Genomic DNA, 18,638 nt, shown 5'->3' with positions numbered 1-18,638 from the left:
CAAGCAGAGTCATCTTCACACACGTGCAGCTGACGTATGGCTGGGTGGCCTTAAGATGCTCCCTCGGAGAACCCGGGGTTTACGTATTTCTAGTCATGCTCACCTCTGCACCATCTGCACTGTGTCCATTCATTTCTTTTGTCTTTAATGTGCTGTTTGGTGGAGGACGGGTTGCAATTTAAAGTTCAATTAAAACATTTATCATCATGAGACGTGTTACACATAATTTTTGTCCTTTTAGTATACATTTGTCTCTTGTCTTCCCCACCAGAATGTAGATTCCATGAAAGCAGGGGTCTTTGTTTTGCTCACTACTGAGTTCCCAGTGCCTAGGTTGGTAAGGGGCACACAATAGGCAACTAATACATATTTACTGAATAAATGCTCAAGTTTCTCATGAGATTTCAGAGGTGATGCTGGTTTCAGGCATTCCTCCAAGGACATGTGTTGGCAAGCCATCACCATCTGTCCCGTGGCACCCTCCTGGTTCTGCTTCTCCATTTCCTTCACAGGCAGCTCGTCCCCTACCACCTCCTTCTAAGTGCTAGGGTCCCAAGGCTCATAAATGTGTCCCTCCTTTCATTCAGACTGCCAGAGTAAGAGCCTCCACTAACCCTTTCTATGCAGAAAAGGCCTGGCTTTCAAAAGTATATATTTCTACTCACATGTAAAACTGTAACAGGTGCTTCTCAAATGCTTGTATACCTGATGAAGAAATCATTCTTATTAAGACCCTAATGAAGAAATACTAAGGTAAGGTCCAGGCCTTCAGTCCACTTGTAGAACTGGTACTAACATTTTCAAATTAAGAATTAACCATCCAAGATAAGAATACAACAGACGCTGCAAAGCAGTACATGACAAACTGTCAGATTAACTGTACAGCCAATTACTGGTGCAAGAGAGGGTAGGACATTAATATTTATTGGGAGGAATAAGCCTACACACGATATCATTAAATCCGAAAAACACCTTCTTCGGGGACTTCCCTGGTGGTCCAGTGGTTAAGAATCCACCTTCCAATGCAGGGGATGCAGGTTCGATCCCTGGTCAGGGAACTAAGATCCCACATGGCACAGGGCAACTAAGCCTGCGCGCCGCAACTACTGAGCCCACCCGCTCTGGAGCCCTCGCACCACAACTACAGAGAAGCCCGCATGCCACAACAAAGATCCCACGTGCCGCAACTAAGACCCGATGCAGCCACATAAATCAATCAATCAATATTAAAAAAACCAAACACCTACTTTTTTGAATTGCTATCTGCATTTAACCTGCCGAAGGTCACACATAGACAAGTAGGGAGCTGAAATTTCCAACCAACATCTATCCATGTCCAAGTCCACGCCCTTCCGCCTGGGGGTACTTAGGAAGGGTAGGTATTGGAATTAGGTGGGTATGCCTGTATGTGAAGGTTTTTTTGGTTTTTAATTTTCTTAATACTAAAGGCACGCCAAAGCACAGATTATTAGAAACAAAAAACCTGAAACTGACAAAGCAGTAAATAAACCGACGCAGCTGGAGTGGACAATCTGGGAAGATGAGAAGGTACAGCTTAGATATTAACACGGCAGCCGAAAGAGCATGCCCTTCAAGGTGGAAGGTGTCTTGAGAAGGACTTCACAGCAAGAGAGAAGGAAGCCTCACCCTAGGCTGTCCGGGGACAGCGGGGCAGGACACTGGACGCTCGGGTGGAAAGGGGGCCGCACCTGGTGAGGAAGAGGATGGGACAAGAACAGAGATCGATCAAGAAATGATGAAGACTAGCGCCCAAAAGCAGCAGGCAAAGATCAATCTGGGTCCCGGTTACGGAAAGAAATAGGATTGGAAGTCAATTTTTGTAGTTTAGTGATGATGATGTGCTAAACTTGAGATGATAAATAACTAGACAAAGATGCCCAGGATGCAGCTGGAAATGCGACCTGGACTCCTCGGAACGCCCATCCCTCCAGCCAGCCTTTCTCGGCAGGTCCGAGAGTGATTCACTCCTCTCCTGTGAACCTCGACTGGTACAAGTCACACGCCATCCACGGGAAAGTGGAGAAGACAGTCACTCAAATCATGCTTGGATTTTATGTTTTAGATGAAGAACTGTACTTGATAAAGGAGGACAGGAGACAAGACAGACAGCCTGCCTCAGGGGGAGACGGCTTTGGCACGCGCAGAGATTAAACACCTCCCAGTGCCAAGGATAACACACCCAGCTACAGCAGGAGCAGAGGGGGCTGGGTGAGGAGGGGAGACCCACCCTGTGGGCAGAAGGAACGGAACGAGCAAAGCAGAGGCCTGGGGAGTTTGGAGAGCGAGCGACCAGGTACAGCTGTGAAAGTACGGCCTGGGGTGTGGGCGCAGGCAGGAGTTAAGGGCAATACTGTGGTCTCCTTGGACACCCCAGGGCTGGTGCCACATCTCGGCTGTGAGTGTTGACTGCTGACAGCACACCGCTGCCCCCTTCTCTGAGGATCTGCCCTCTGTCCCCAGCCGACGATTGATTGACAGGGGGACAAAAGGCCTGGGATTACCCTGGAGAGCAATTCAAGCTCCAGAGCTCCCTGGGGGAGCAGCTGAGACCACAATTCCTGTTCCAGGCTCTGCTTCTAGGGAACCTGACCTAAGACAGGTCATTAGGTCAGCAGGGTCAACATATGGATGATGGCAGAAGGTCACGGACGATCACGAGAAGCCCTTGAAGATTTTATTCAGGGGGGTCATGAGATGTGGAGGAGAGTCGCCGGGGAGGCAGCAGGGACGTGGTGGAGGGGTAGAGCCAGAGACGGGGCTGGTCTCAGCAGCAGACCCTGTGCCCCGGTCCCCATGCTGTGGCCAGGTGGGCAGGAGGGGCTTCCAGCTGCAGAAAAGACAGGGCTTGAGGCAGGTCAGGTGTGGCAAGCAGGCAGGCAGGAGGAGAACTCGTGTCAGGGAGGTCACAAGGAGGACGTGTGCCCTTGCGGAGTCCCCAATGCCAGTGGGCCATCAGGCTGATAAATGCCAGCTTGGAGCCCTGGGGAGGGATCTGAGCTGGAGTATCAGTCAGGGGTGCACTTGGTCGCACGTAACAGAAACCTGGGCGCCAGCCAAGGCTTTCAGCCAACTGGGGGTGTCTTTTTTTTTTTTTTTCTTCTTTTTTTGGCCATGCCACGAGGCATGCGGGATCTTAGTACCCCAACCAGGGATCAAACCCGTACCCCTTGCAGTGGATGCTTGAAGTCCTAACCACTAGACCGCCAGGGAATTCCCCGGGCGTGTGTTTTTCTTACAGAACAGGCGCAGAGGCTCTGCAAAGCTGTCCGTGCCCCTGGCTCCCACCAGCCTCTGCTCCAAACTCCAAGCAGGAAGGAGAAGAGGGATGAGCCAGAGAGGAAGGGGAGGCACCTCCATCAGGAGAGGAAAAACTTCCCCGGAAATCCCTGACGGGCTTCCAATTCTATCTTTTTAGCCAGAACTGCATCACGTGGCTACTCCCAGCCGCAAAGTTGGCCAGGAACTTTTCACAAACTGGGCAGGCTGCTTCCACACAAAATTAGGATTCTGCCATTAAGGAAGGAGGAGAGAGGGAATCTCTAAATCAGCAGCAGGGCCAGCCACAGCCGAGATAAGGGCCTGGGGCTATTTAGGTAAAGGAACAATTAAGGCTGTTCTAAAGAGATTAGATCTCCAAGGGGAAGAACAAAAGGCAGAGCCTTCTAGGGGTTGGAGAGGTGAAGAAGAAGCACAGAAGGTACTGCTGGAAATCAGAAAAGGAAACCTTAAGTAAAATCTGTGACTCTGCTGTGACAGTTCCAAGCCTGGGTTCCATAACACTCCGGAAATTCAACTATTTAAGAAAGGAGCACAATAGTTCCTAAACAAAACGCATTTTGGATCGCTTTAACCTAAAAAAGTAATATGTGTGTCCCCACTGTACACAGAAAAAAGGGTGACTTCTAATTTCATCAGTTCCTCCAACATGCTCTGTGGGAATGCCAAGATGAAATGGATTAAGTCCCCGCTTTCTAGAAACCCGAGGTCCAGGGAAATGACAACAGGAACGTAACTCCAACAGCACGGGGAGGCCTGCACGAAAGGAGGCTGTTCACAGGTGTGGTGCCTGACATCCAGCACAGACACAGACACGGTGTGGCCTCCCCAAAGCCCACCCACAGGTACCATCACAAAAGCCAGGGGGCTAGGGCCCAGAAGCTGGGAAGCCCTGGGTCAGAGTGAAGTTCTAAACTAAACTTTCTTCTGCCCCCAACAGGAAGGAGAAGTGGCGGGGGGAAGATGGTCTAGTTGGAAAAGTTCAAGAGCACAGCAGCCACGGCCTTACCTGGGGCTCACAGAGTCTTGGTGACCTGTGCTCCGGGTCCACCCAAGCTGACCGGCATCCTCATATAATCTAGGTGGCTAATTTCAAACCAGTTTCAGCCGTGGAACTCTTTTTGTGTTTTAAACAGGAACACTCACTTAGAATCCTAACATATAACACAGAGAAGAGGCATGGAGTTGATCTCTTGCAGGGTTTCTCTGCCTCGGCACTACTGACATTTGGGGCTGGGTAATTCTTCGTTGTAGGAGGCAAAGAGGCTGTCTTGTGCATTGTGGGATGTTTCACAGCATCCCTGGCCTCTGCCCACTAGATGCTGCGAGCATCTCTGGTCCTCGCCCTCTCTCCCAGTTGTGACAACCAAAAATGTCTTCTGACCTTGCCAAACATCCCCTGGAGGGCAAAATCGCCCCCGACTTTACCCATTGGGATAAAGTCACTATATATATTAAAATCTCAATACTGCTGTATTTTTTAAAGTATTGCAGGTAATTAAACAATGCAAAAACTGAAAATCAAAGACTGTGGGCTAAAAATTGATGTTACTTGACCTTCAGTATCCAATCTTTTTCTAGATTTGGTTTGGGTTGCATAAGCTCACGAAATCCCGATTCAGCAAGATACGTGGTCGTGTTCTCATGTGTACAATGGAACAGGAACCAACTGGCAGGCACAGCCCTGCAATTCACACACCAGCCTGCTGCGGCGGGTTCACAGGTGTGCACGGGGGAGGAAGGACAGCTTTCACTCCTGGATCCATGCAACTCAAGCAGATCACCTTAACCATCTCAGTCCACGCCCACCAGCAAAGGGTGCAAACCTCTGCTATATGGGACCTTCCTATTTCTGCTGGGTAGGCAGTGTCTCATTTCTATTTTAGGAACGTGAGATTTCACCCATGATGTCAAAACCACAACAAAAGTGCTGGTGAGAGCACTGATGGCTGAGATCACGCTCAATCATCTCCCCAAAGCTTCTAATATTTGTTCAATTTAATTGATCAATGCCTCCATGCGTCTCGGCCTGCGGTTCTCCAACCTGACCATGCACAAGAACCACTTGCTGCTGTAACGTATGCAGGTTCCCAGACCTCATCCCCAGAATTTCCCACCTGGCAGGACCAGGTGAGGACAGCAAATGTGCATTTTAAGCAAGTTCCCCCAAGTTATGTGGGTATGGCCCTTTAGGAAACCTTGCTCTCCAGCAAGCTTCTCACAGCTGTGATTTACAACAGATTTTAGCCTAAAGATTTTCAGATCCTCCTGCAAACTGCACAAAATTATGAGGACCTGTCTTCCGAGAAAGCACATAAAAGTGTTGCTCTGCGAATGTGTAGTCTACACTCTACAATTTTGACCACCTACCAAGATGCAAGCAACTGCAAGATGATTCTGAGGGATGCTTTTTAATCTACTTCTAATCAACTGGTATAGCTCCAATGCGGAGAATACATGATGACTATCATTCAATCGCCTGCTTTTTATATGTTTAAAATTGTTAAAGGCAACTAACTGAGCCCTCACAGTATGTAGACATTTTCCAAAATGAGAACATGCCCGGCAACTGCAGATGGTATTTCTCCAAGGTTTTACTGAAGTGACAAAAGATATTGACATCGACTGTTGCAGTGTCAAATCTGGAGCTCTCTCCCACTCCCCGCACTCTCCTCACTCTCCTCTTCTCTCTGCTTCAGCCTAGCAGGCCTCCTGCTGTTCCTCAAGGGGTGGGGAGGCCATCCCCACTTCCACTTCGGGGTCTTCACTGGTGGTTCCCTCTGCCCCTCTTCCAGAAGGCTCCCTCTCGCACCGTCTTTATCCTGGTTTCTATTCAAAAGTCGCCTCCTTGATCACCCTCTGTAGCACTGCATTCTCACCCTAAGCCCTGTGATTCACTTTCCTGCTTTACTTTACCTCATACGCTCATTGCGACTCGTACATATTTGCCTACTGTCTGCTCTCCCCACTAAAACGTAAGATTCCTAGACTGTCCATGTTGTTCACTGCTGTAACCTCAGAACCGAAAACAGTGCCTAGCATGTAAAAGGCACTTAAATACTTGAACGAATGAACCAATGAATAAATGAATGCACTGGTCAGCAGCCTGCACCCAGATGCCCACAGAAAAGCTAACCCAAACTCAGCAAGATCCTAACAGGAGGCAGACGTGAAGACCAGATCCTTCCATGCGTCCAGATATCACAATCATTGGTTGTTTGTACAGTGTCCAGGGCACACCCGGCATACAGAGAACAGGGACAGGAATCCTTTTTCAAACAAGAACCACTGTGTGTGTATGGTGAGGAAGGGTGAGGAAGGGAGATAAATGATTGTCCCACCCACCACCAAGGAAATAAAAGAGCAACTGCAACATCACTTATATGTGGAATCTATAAAAGCCTAACTCATAGAAACAAAGAGTAGAGTGGTAGTTACCAGGGGCCGGGGGGGGTGGGAGAAATGGGGAGGTGTCAGTCCCCAGTTATAAGAGTAAGTTCTGGGGATCTAATGCACAGCATGGTGATTATAGTTAATAATACTGTATCGCATACTTGAAAGTTGCTAAGAGAATAGATCTTAAATGTTCTCATTGCAAAAAAAAAAAAAAAGATAATTATGTGCAGTAATGGATGTTTTAGCCAAGGCTATGGTGGTAATCATTTTGCAACATACAAGTGTATCAAGTCAACATGCTGTACAACTTAAATTTATACAATGTTATTTGTCAATTATATCTCAATAAAGCTGAGGAAAAATCCAATTAAAATAAAAGAGCGACTGGATCTGTTTTGTTTTGTCAAGAAAAGAGGGAGAACATAAGTAACTGTTTGGCTGTTGCCTGTTTCATGGTGGCCAAGTCACCTCTCTGAGGATGTCTGCTAACATGTAAGAAGCAGGTTGGGTGATAATGATGTTACACTCTGCCTGGGAAGCCTCTTTCGTAGGACAGCTGGAGGTCTAGTCTCAACCAGGCAAATGTGTGCCTTGGAGCTGGTTGACCAGATACCCGGGGATGACCAGCAGGAGTGATGCCTTCTGGGACAACAGTGGTGGCGACATCAACAGGAAGTTGGAGAAAGAAACTTCCTGTCAGGTGAAACCACACTGAGTGGTCTCTATCCTGTTTTCCACAAAACCAATTCTGAAGAGAGCTCGGTGTTGCTGGAAATGATTCAGTTGCAACCCTGCAAAGCGCAGCCACTGAGAGCGCTGGCCTCTGACGCTACACTGGCCGCAGCACCATGACCTGGAGGCTTCTGGGCTTTTAAACTTTATTTCTGGACATAATCTCAAACTTACAGAGAGATTACAAGAAAACTACAAAGAATTCCCCTCACCCAGACTACCCACTTATTACCATTCTACCACATTTGCTTGGTGATTCTATTATATGACGCGCATACTACTTTTTTAACCACTTGAAAGTAAGTCGAGGACACAATGACATTCATCCCTAAATATTTTAGTATTTCCTAAAAACAAGGACATTCCCAGACACAACTGCAGCATTATGATAAAAATCAGGAAATTACTGTGGCTTTCATACTGTTCTCTAATTTAAAGACCTCAGACAAATTTCTTTAGCAGTCTCAATAATGGCCTCGGAGCAAAAACAGGATCACATGTGGCATTCAGCTGTCATATCTTTTTAGCCTCCCCTAATCTGAAACAGTTCCTTTATCTTTCATGACCTTGGCATTTTTTGAAAAGTACAGGCTAATTGTTTTGTAGAATGTCCCTCAGTGGAGATTTGTCCGTTTCTTCATGATTCAAGTTAGGCATTTTGGGCAGGAATATCACAGAAGTGGTGCTGGTCTGTCTCGGTGCATTTTCTCAGGAGGCACCTGATGTTGCTTTGTCCCATTACTCGTGATGTTAAATCAATTGGTCAAAGTTGTGTAAGGCAAGTTTAACTACTGTCAAGTTACCCTTTTTCCTTTGTTAATTAATAAGTAACTTGATGGGAGATACTTAGAGGCTAAGTAATTACCCTGTTCCTCATCCAATCTACTGGTTTCAGCACCCAGGATAAGGATAAAATTCTGTGTGAGGTCAAGCAAGGTCAAACTTCAGGCAAAACATCCAGGGCTGGTTGAAGCAGTAGCTGATGAGCAAGAATTAGCATTGAGACTCCTCTATCAGACTTAATTCAAATAACCACAAGGTATGTTCACTCTTCGCTATTAAGAAAAAAACACCTCCAGATTTGCTTTTGAGAGTATTCCATGAGTGCCCATGACTATGCTATTTTCTCTTACGTTGAGTCATGCCTGCTGGACACAGCCGTTCATTTACAAGTGTTCAGTGGCAACACCCAGGTTCAGAGGGCTGACACCTAGCCATCTTCACGTGGAGGCCTGGTTCTCCAGGGGCAATGCTGAGGGGTCAGCTCGGTGATTTCTGGTCTGCTATGGCATGGCACAGGAAGCTATATTTAAAAACAAAACTCCAACTCTCCATTGCCTTACATTAAAGCACAGTCAGGTTTAGGACCTCCTATTTGGATTATTCAAGAAACATTAAAAAAAAAAACAACAACTCTGTTATCACAAAGTTAGAAACTTCAGAAAGAACATTTTGAAATCACACACCGGTTGTTACACTACAGTGCAGTGATATCCACTGCTAACATTCTGGTCTATATTCCATCTGCCTTTCCTCTTTGCATATGTATATTTTATCAGGTTTGGGATCATATTACCTATACTAGCCTTCTTCAGGCTGGGTCCACTGGAGATTAAGCCCTACAGAAAAGGATCTGAGTGTCTATTTTCTTTTAAGATTTTTTTTTTTTTGACATGGACCATTTTTAAAGTCTTCATTGAATTTGTTACAATATTACTTCTGTTTTATGTTTTGGTTTTTCAGCTGCGAGGCATGTGGGATCTTAGCTCCCTGACCAGGGATCAAACCGGCACCCATTGCCCTGGAAGGTGAAGTCTTAACCACTAGACCGCCAGGGAAGTCCCTGAGTGTCTATTTTCTTAATTCTCCCAAGGACGGTACATAACTAGAATCACTCCAGAAGCACAGGAGAGAAGTTAATTCATAGTATACAATAGTGACCTTAGCGCATTAGGGCTTAATTCTCTTGTAGAGCCCCAGCTGGGGAGGGCTGGTCTGTACTGTTGTATAATTTGTTTTGTTCACCTAATAATCCTTTAAACAGACATTTAATAAGCATACACCAAACACTGGGAATATAAAGAAAACTAAGACACAGCCTTTCTCTTGAAAGGAAAAACCCAGCCAGGGAAAGCAAAAAATAGTTAAATACTCAAAATGCCAAATAACAGAGGAACCTGGAGCGCCCCGGGCAAGGGACCACTAGTTCCATCAGACAAAATCAAGGAGGCCTCCCTGAGGAGATGATGTGTAAATGGATCCTTGAGGGATAGGCAAGACCTCAGAGACAGAAAGAAGAGAGAGCAAGCATTCCGGATGGAAGGAAGGGCATGTCAAGATGCCCAGAGAGGGCTGCTCAGGCCAGGTCACAGGGGACCTGGGGGGAAGTGGCAGAAGATGTGACAAAGAAGGAACCAGGCCCTTCCAACTGGCCCCAGAGGAGGAGGCGGCCTTAAGTGGTTCTTAAGCAGGGGGGCGGAGAGCTCACACAGGGATGTAGGAGGCCACGGGACAGAGTGGTCAAGGGGCTGCTGCGACCACCGCAGCCAGGGGTGATGGGGCAGCTGAGCCAGAGCAGGGACGGCGAGATGGGGGCCGACAAGAGCTGTGGAGGAAGAAGAGGCCACGGAACTTGGTGACTGAGCTGGCAGGGGCTGTTCTTGTCGCACCCAGCCAGCCGAGATCTGGCCTGCATAACGAATTCAGGCTGCTAATGGGAGAAAAAAAAGAAAAAAAAAAAGCAAAGTATGCAAGAAGGCTACACCAGCTGCCACCATTCCACCATCCACTGAGATGATTTCACGGCCGAGGTGTGGGCACCCATCAAAGAGGAGGAGGCCAGAGGGAATAAGACAGGACACTGGGATAAACTGAGGAAACGGCCCAGAGAACTGCCTGTCCTCCTTGGGCCCCTCCAAGCTCTAACAAAACACCTTACGTAACAGCTCTCTGGCGGTGGGCCTCCACGTGACAGCAAATTAGACATGCAGAATATGCTACAGCAGAGCACGTCTGTGGCAACCTCATGACTGCCATAAATAAAGCAAAATCTAGAAGCTACCTTTTTAATGGGAGATTTCCCTCTTAATCTAAAGGAAATACAAGTAGTCAGGCTGAATAAATAATACTTAATAGGAGAAAGTGAAAGTCAGTAGAATGAACAGTTAACAAAAGCAACTCTGGGACCCAATGTAAACAAGCTCCAACATGGGGACCTTCCCCCAAACAGGAGTATAAAGGGAAACACCAGGTATGAGATGATGGAAAAGTGAGTGTGCAAATTCTAAAATAACCAAGATCCCACCCCAAAAAGAAAGGGGAAGGGTATGGGTTCTTAAGGTTTGGGATTATGAAGAGACATCACCAAACAGGACCTTAGCAATATTCCTCAGGGAGCAGCTGGCTGGTCAATGTTCCCCATTGGGAAGGTGGAGGATTTGACAGGCAGTTTACGCACTGATCTGGTACAATGGCCCCTCAGTATCTGCAGGGAATTGGTTCCAGGACCCCCCCTTGGATACCATATCCATGGATGCTCAAGTCCCTTATATTAAACGGTGCAGTATTTGCATAGAACCTATGCACATTCCCCTGTATACTTTTTTTTTTTTTTTAACTTTGCAGTTTTTTGGTTTTTTAAAATTATTTATTTATTTACTTATGGCTGTGTTGGGTCTTCGTTTCTGTGCGAGGGCTTTCTCTAGTTGCGGCAAGCGGGGGCCACTCTTCATCGCGGTGCGCGGGCCTCTCACTATCGCGGCCTCTCTTGTTGCGGAGCACAGGCTCCAGACGCGCAGGCTCAGTACTTGTGGCTCACGGGCCCAGTTGCTCCGCGGCACGTGGGATCTTCCCAGACCAGGGCTCGAACCCGTGTCCCCTGCATTGGCAGGCAGATTCTCAACCACTGCGCCACCAGGGAAGCCCCCGTATACTTTAAATCATCTCTAGATTACTTATAATAACACAATGTAAATGCTATGTATGTAGTTGCCAGCATGCGGCAAACTCAAGTTTTGTTTTTCGGAACTTTCAAGAAAGTTTCCGTTTTGAATATCTTTGATCCGCAGTTGGTTGATATGGAGGGCTGGCTGAATTCAATAACACTATTTGTCCTACAGGAACAGAAGAACCATACTAGTCATGTAAAACCCCAAATCCATTAGCAGAGAGTGGTAATGACCCCAGAAAAGGAACTGGAGGGACAGCGAGTGGGAACAACCTGGAGGCTGACAGGCCCCGGCAGTTGAGGGACTTGAAGGAGAGGGAGCAACCGTAGGAGGCAAAGGAAAGTTCTGTGTGGGTCGCTTTAAGCCCAGAATAAGTTAAGCATGTCTGAGTTCCTAAAACTGACAACATGTATTTAGGTCTGTAACAGGCACGGCTAAAACATACAGTTGCCTTTTACGCCCCAATCACATGTCCCTTTTACTCTCTGCTCCCAAAAATTTGGGAAACCAGCACTTGGGCAGGCTCCCAACAGGCGTACTGTCATTCACGTAACCCCGTTTTTAATCAGGCAGGGAGTATGTGCCTGGGGGTAGAGCAAGAAGCAACACAGACACAGCCTCTTCTTCTAAAAGCTCTCATCTCATTTTTAAAATCAGACAAGTAGATCTAACACCAATGTAATTATTTTCCTCATTTTTCTTTTTAACTCACTCTGCATTGGACATGAGGGCAGGGTTAGGAGGTATTTTACATTTGGAGGACGTGTGTATGTGTGTGTTTGGGAGGGGGCTTAGAAAAGGCTCACCCCCACCCCAGGAAAGAATGGGTAGGACTTGCTGGGGGTGGGGAGACAGGTGCCGCCTGAGCAAGGACAGTAGGCACTGAGGGAAGTTTCTGAAGGTCTAGCCCCAGAGGGAACAACGTACCCAGAGGCTGGGAAAGGAAGCCGGTCATGCCATGGTGTGTTGGAATTTTATCCTAAGATAAAAGAAGCAACTGGGGGTTGGGGTGTGGATTTGAACTGGAACTGGAGTTTGGAGAGACCTCTCTTGAGGCAGGACTGGAGATGGGGAAGTCCTTTTGTGAGGCAGGACCAGTGAGGAGGCTGTCACGGAGACCCAGCAGAGTGACAATGCTGTGCCTGGAAACGCAGGAACCTGGACCAGGGAACAGAGCTGCCTCAGCCACCTCAGATCATCCTCTCAGGAGACCTTCTGAGGGGTGGGGTAGGAATGCCCTATGCGCTGCAAAGACAGGGATGCATTTGCCTCGTCTACCCCCTCCAGGCCAGATTGCCGGAGTCTGGATCCCAGCTCTGTCCCCTAGAATTTCTTAGTTTCTTAACCTCCCTGAGCCTCAATATCCTCATCCGTAAAATGGGGATAATAATGGTACCAAACTCATATGGCTTTTGTGAAAATTAAAAGAATATATATATATATATATATATATATATATATATATATATATATATATATATATACACACACACACATACACACACACACACACACATGTATGTAACATGTCTAAAACAGGTAAGGACAAAGTGAGTCAGTAGAGCATTTATCTTTATTTCTGTCCTATGTTTTGTAGCACGTGGGTTTGTTGGGAGGGGGTGGTGTATAAGATTTTCAAGAAGAGCCACCCTCTGCCAACCACAAAACGCTCTTAGATTCCCATGACCCTCGATTCACTTGGCAGATAACTGAACCCCACCACTGTTAGCTCTGACTGTCCTGTTTATCACCACAAATCTCAACATTTACAGGAGGCAAAGACACCATAGTCACATGTGGCTGCTGAGTAATTCAAACATGGCCAGACCAAATTGAGATGTGCTCTAATAAAAGTATAAGATACACACAAGGCTTTGAAGACTTAGTTTGACCAGAAGAATGTAAAATTGCTCAATAACAATTTTTATATTGATTTCATAATATATTATACATGTTGGGTTAACTAAAATATATTATTAAAATTAATTCACCTGTTTGGTTTTTTTTTAATTCCTTCCTTCTAATTCCTTGGGTTTATTTTAATTGCTGTGTTCCTAACTTCTTCCTAATTTAGCTGACTAGCTCATTAGTTTTTGACTATTTTCTTGCTAATATGAGTAATTAAGACTGTGTATTTCCCGTTAAATACTGATTTAGTTGCATCCTACAAGCCTTACGTGTACAATTCATTCTACAAGTTTTGATATATATATTTTCATTGTTATTACTTCTTTATCATTCAAATCTAAATACTTTCAAATTCAAATTTTTTAATTTTTAAAATTATATTCTTAAATTGATATATAATTTAGTTTCACTGTGTTCAGAGAACTTGGTCAATATGATACTGATTATTTTAAATATGTTAGGACTTACTTTATGACCTGGTATATGTTCCATTTTTGTAAAAGTATAATTAATCTTCACTTGCTGGAACTATGTTTTCTATTTAACCAGTTTGATCAAGCTTATTAATTGTGTTGCTTGTTGAATCAATCCCTTATTGGAAAAAAAAAAATCCCTTATTGGTTTTTAGTAAGCTTGTTCTATCAATTACTGAAAGAGATATGCTAAAATCTCTCACTATTACGGCAGGTTTGTCAACTTTTTCTGTCATTCTGTCACTTTTTACTTTATACAGTTTGAAGCTGTGTTATTAGGTGCATAAGAGTTAGAAGGTTTTTTTATCTTCCTGGGAAACTGAAACTTTGATCCACCGGTTTCCTTTTAATTTTTTAAATGTAGCTACTAGAAAAATTTTAATTATATACATGGCTTGGGTTATATACCCATTGGACAGAGCTGGTCCAGAGGAAGAATAAGCAAGAAAACCAGCTACCAAATCCTGGGTGACTTAAGGACTTGACTGCAGAAAATGACAAGCAAAGAGAGGAGAGTACTGGTAGCCCTGTAAAAGTACCACAACTCTGTCCTCCTCTCTTGCTGCTGAAGTCTAGATTGGAAATGAGAACAAGACGTTTGTGAAAAGCAGAAAGGAGTTGATGAACTCAATACATATAAGCCTTTAATTATGAAAATGACACCTAGTCTTACAGGCAGACTTCAGAGGGCTTCCCTGGTGGCGCAGTGGTTAAGAATCTGCCTGCCAATGCAGGGGACACGGGTTCGAGCCCTGGTCTGGGAAGACCCCACATGCCGCGGAGCAACTGAGCCCGTGAGCCACAACTACTGAGCCTGCGCGTCTGGAGCCTGTGCTCCGCAACGGGAGAGGCCGCGACAGTGAGAGGCCCGCGCATCGCAATGAAGAGTGGCCCCCGCTCGCCGCAACTGGAGAAAGCCCCCGCACAGAAACGAAGACCCAACACAGCCAAAAATAAATATTAATTAATTAATTAATTTTAAAAAAAAAGGCAGACTTCATGTTCAAAACACAACCTACTATTCCATCAAAACAAATTTGTTATTTGTATCAATTTTTCCCTTTTTTTTTTTTTTTTTAATGAAAGCTTCTTTCTTTCTTTCTTTCTTTCTTTCTTTTTGGCTGTGTTGGGTCTTCGTTTCTGTGCGAGGGCTTTCTCTAGTTGTGGCGAGTGGGGGCCACTCTTCATCGCGGTGCGCGGGCCTCTCACTATCGTGGCCTCTCTTGTTGCGGAGCACAGGCTCCAGACGCGCAGGCTCAGTCGTTGTGGCTCACAGGCCCAGATGCTCCGCGGCATGTGGGATCTTCCCAGACCAGGGCTCGAACCCGTGTCCCCTGCATTAGCAGGCAGACTCTCAACCACTGCGCCACCAGGGAAGCCCTCCCTGTTTAAATTAATCAAATCATACCACTTGATTCTGAACTATTAATTCCAGATATTTAAAACTTGAAAAGGGGAAGAATTCATGGGTATAAGGAGTTGATGAACCATCCAATAACTTAATCCTGGATATTTTTCCACACTCTAAAGGGGAACAAAAATGTCTTGCTGAGTTTGGAAAATCTGTTGAACAGTAGTATACTTATGCCTACTTTTCTAGTATGTATGCTATACTTAGAAAAACAAAGAAAAAGCTGTCCAGGTAAGAAAAGCCTGGTAGTGTCCTTGTACCCCTCTAACCTCGTTTTTCTCCTGCTCCCCTATACATCTTCCTCACTGCCCCCCTGCACATGTGCTCAAGCTGGGTCTCTCTCCCCGGACAGCCTGCGTGTCACCAACCACAGTCATGGATCCCTCCCACACTAGGCCAGTGATTCACCCACTTCTGGATGCCTTTGCTAACTTATATCCTTCATACTGATCCAGCCCTTGCTTCTCCTTCCTCAGCAGTTAGGGAGTTCGTACCATCATTAATGTGTGTATACTCCCAGTTGCTTTAATTCTGCCAAGGCTTCCCAGCTAGACCAAAAACACAGAGCATGCTCTCTGGGAGTGTCTCCACAGGCAATTCAGATTCAATCGATTAAATCCCTTCTCAGGAACTAGCAAGGTGTGGAAAGTGAGGCTTGACCCTCTTCCAAGACTCCCCCTTCTGCCCTCAGCACCTGGATGACTCCCACAGAGGACCCAGAACCTTTTTTACTGTCCCATTCACCTCCTAAGAGCCAACCTGCTAGATAAACTCCTGCCAAACAGACCAGCAGGGAAGCAGGGGAGGACTGAAGGAGGCATATCAAAGAACAAAGGGTTTGTTCTTATCCTGCCTTGAGTGTAGTCTTAAAATTCAATACTATTACTCAGCCATAAAAAAGAACGAAATAATGCCATTTGCAGCAACGTGGATAGACCTAGAGATTGTCATACTAAGTGAAGTAAGTCAGACAGAGAAAGACAAATATATAATATCACTTATATGTGGAATCTAAAAAAATGGTACAAATGAACTTATTTACAAAACAGAAATAGAGTCACAGATGTAGAAAAGAAACTTACGGTTACTAAGGGGGATGGGAGAGGGATAAACTGGGAGACTGGGATTGACATATACACGCTACCGTATATACAACAGATAACTAATAGGGACCTACTGTATAGCACAGCGAACTCTACTCAGTACTCTGTAATGACCTATATGGGAAAAGAATCTAAAAAAGAGTGGATATATGTACATGTATAACTGACACACTTTGCCGTACAGCAGAAATTAATACAACATTGTACATCAACTATACTCCAATAAAAATTAAATTAAAAAAATTCAATACTAATCTATTGTGGTAATATGAAACAATGTGGCAGTCTGTGCCAAAATTATAAGCATTTTCAAAATAGGTAGTCATAAATGTGCATTTTTAGAATTTCTGCCTGTTGGCCCTCTCCGTCTTCTACAAACACCTTCATGCCTTCCCACCTCACCCTTTTCTTTTCTCGCCTAGAGGAAGATACAGCTACTAATCATAACCAAGGTTCATTTCATCTTACAGAAACAGCGGCACTCAGACAACGGACAGACACATGAAAAAGCTAACGACATTCCAGTCACAGGGCTCTGCCAGTTCTCTTCAGTCTCTCCTTGTCCCAGCACTGACTGCAATTTAGGTGATCCCCTGGCTCTACGACTAGAAATTTAAGACATTCTTCTAAACCATCAAGCTTTCAGGATTATGTGAGTGAAACCACAACCCATCCTGACAGTTTTGAGTTTGTGCCCCTTCACTCAACAGACACGACTCCTCTTCCAGGTTCAGGATAGCGCACTCTTCTGTGGAAGAGGATTACCAAGAGGAGGGCTCCGCTTAACACCAGAGGGCAGGAGATGCGTCTCCTTTCTCTTTGTAATCCCAACACCCAGCACGGTGCGTGGCCTAATGAGCAGGCAAACCGAGGGTACCAGATGAAGGGTAGCAGGTAAAACCATTTTCCCTTTTAAATGAACAATACCTAATGAAGCAATGTCACAAACATGAATTAAGACATGAGGACATAAATTTGTCTTTCAAGTCAGCTAATGATTCTGCAGGACCCTCTTCATCGGTGAACACATTTTGCAGTCAGAACCACAGAACCAGGGGCCTGAAAGGGGCCTTGGCCATCAGCAGGTCAAGCCTCCCAGTACAGATCAGGAGATGGAGTCCTACAGGGGGATCAGTGTCCGCCAAGGTCACCCACCTGATGTGGGGTTGGGCAGGACCCCCCGCCTCTTCCTATTCGAAGATGCTCCCCGAAAATCTTGCATTACTTACACACTAAAGGCTCATATGAATGCACGCCCACGTCAAGCCATTGCTTACAATCCAGGAGAAACCAAAGGTCACCAAAACGTGTGGGCTGGCCGCAGAGAAGGAGCAGGGAAGATCACTGGCGAACTTCTACCTGCAGACACCGCACGCCTTCCCGATGGATGCAAAGGTCAGTTTCCGGAGCTGCTAGTCATAGGGTCCCCCAATTCTGTCCCGGGGAAATGAGTTAACTCGGCTCTCCCGGGCTCGGAAGCTTCCAGCAATGAATTAAACCCCAAGTCGATGTGAAAGACTGAGGGGAAAGGGACACCGTGCCTGGACCCCACGTCCCGGCCGTTCACCCCTCCGCCTCCACCGCGTCCACACTTGAGCGGGCCGCGGCGCCTCCCGCCGGTCCACTCCGAGCGAGGCCACGACTCCCAACCCGCGCCCCCGCCAGGCGCGTTTGAGGGAACCGTGCCCTGGGCGCTGCCCGCGGGGGCTTGGGCGGAGTCGCCGGGCCCAGCCACGCGGGGGCAGGGACGGATCTGCGCCGCAGCCCCCGGCCCGCGGGCCCCGCTACGCAGAGGAGGGGGCTGCGCCACGTACCTCGACCGGCAGGTGCCGCCGCCGCCACCGCCGCCTTGGTCCGCGGCTGCAGGGGACGCCGCTCCACGCCGCCCTCCGCCTTCGTCCGCATATTAGGGAGCGGGCGCCAGCCTGCCACCAGTCCTGGGCCCGACGCCCCGGCCCGCCCCCTGCGCCGCGCTAGCGCCCATTCAGTCCCAGACTGTCCGCTCCCCAGCTCAGATGCGGAGGAGGGGCGTGGGGCGGGGCCTGGAGTCACGAGGACACGAGAACCAATCAGAGCGCGCGAGGGCCCCAGAGGCTGCCCTGCTCCACAGACGCTCAATCCTCCACCCTGCGGGGTTAGGGGAGCTGGGCACCCCCAGCCAGACGCCCGTAGCTGGAAGCGCGCTTGGCTGTGTGCTGGCCCGGGCGAGGGTCCTGGGCACCCACCGCCCTCTGGATCTCTGCGTGCGGTTAGATGGCGAAGGAACAAAAGGTGTTTATAGGCTGGTTATAGGCTTTTACTGCACAGAGGACTCGTAGATGCGGAGCCGCTGAATGAAGGGGCTTTATGTAGTCGCGTGCTTTATTCTCTA

General features: G+C 46.9%; 1 protein-coding gene across 2 annotated transcripts in view; it reads right to left on the bottom strand.

The window, feature by feature from the left end:
* Positions 1-18,280, bottom strand: part of ST3GAL5 (ST3 beta-galactoside alpha-2,3-sialyltransferase 5) — a 51,367-nt gene extending 33,087 nt beyond the window's left edge. Inside the window, exon 1 of one of the 2 annotated variants that reach the window (XM_059942836.1) lies at positions 18,082-18,280. In XM_059942836.1, the coding sequence (XP_059798819.1) occupies positions 18,082-18,172 (91 nt within the window). In that variant the 5' untranslated portion in view covers positions 18,173-18,280. Of the gene's footprint in view, positions 1-4,306; positions 4,354-18,081 lie in introns of those variants that run through there. The other variant, XM_059942837.1, reaches the window with a different exon arrangement.
* Positions 18,281-18,638: the final 358 nt, after the last annotated feature.

The sequence above is a fragment of the Balaenoptera ricei genome, chromosome 13 (assembly GCF_028023285.1).
Source record: "Balaenoptera ricei isolate mBalRic1 chromosome 13, mBalRic1.hap2, whole genome shotgun sequence".
In the NCBI taxonomy this organism is placed as follows: domain Eukaryota; kingdom Metazoa; phylum Chordata; class Mammalia; order Artiodactyla; family Balaenopteridae; genus Balaenoptera; species Balaenoptera ricei.
Note: the sequence above shows the minus strand (reverse complement) of the source record. Positions and strands in the feature narration are given on the sequence as shown.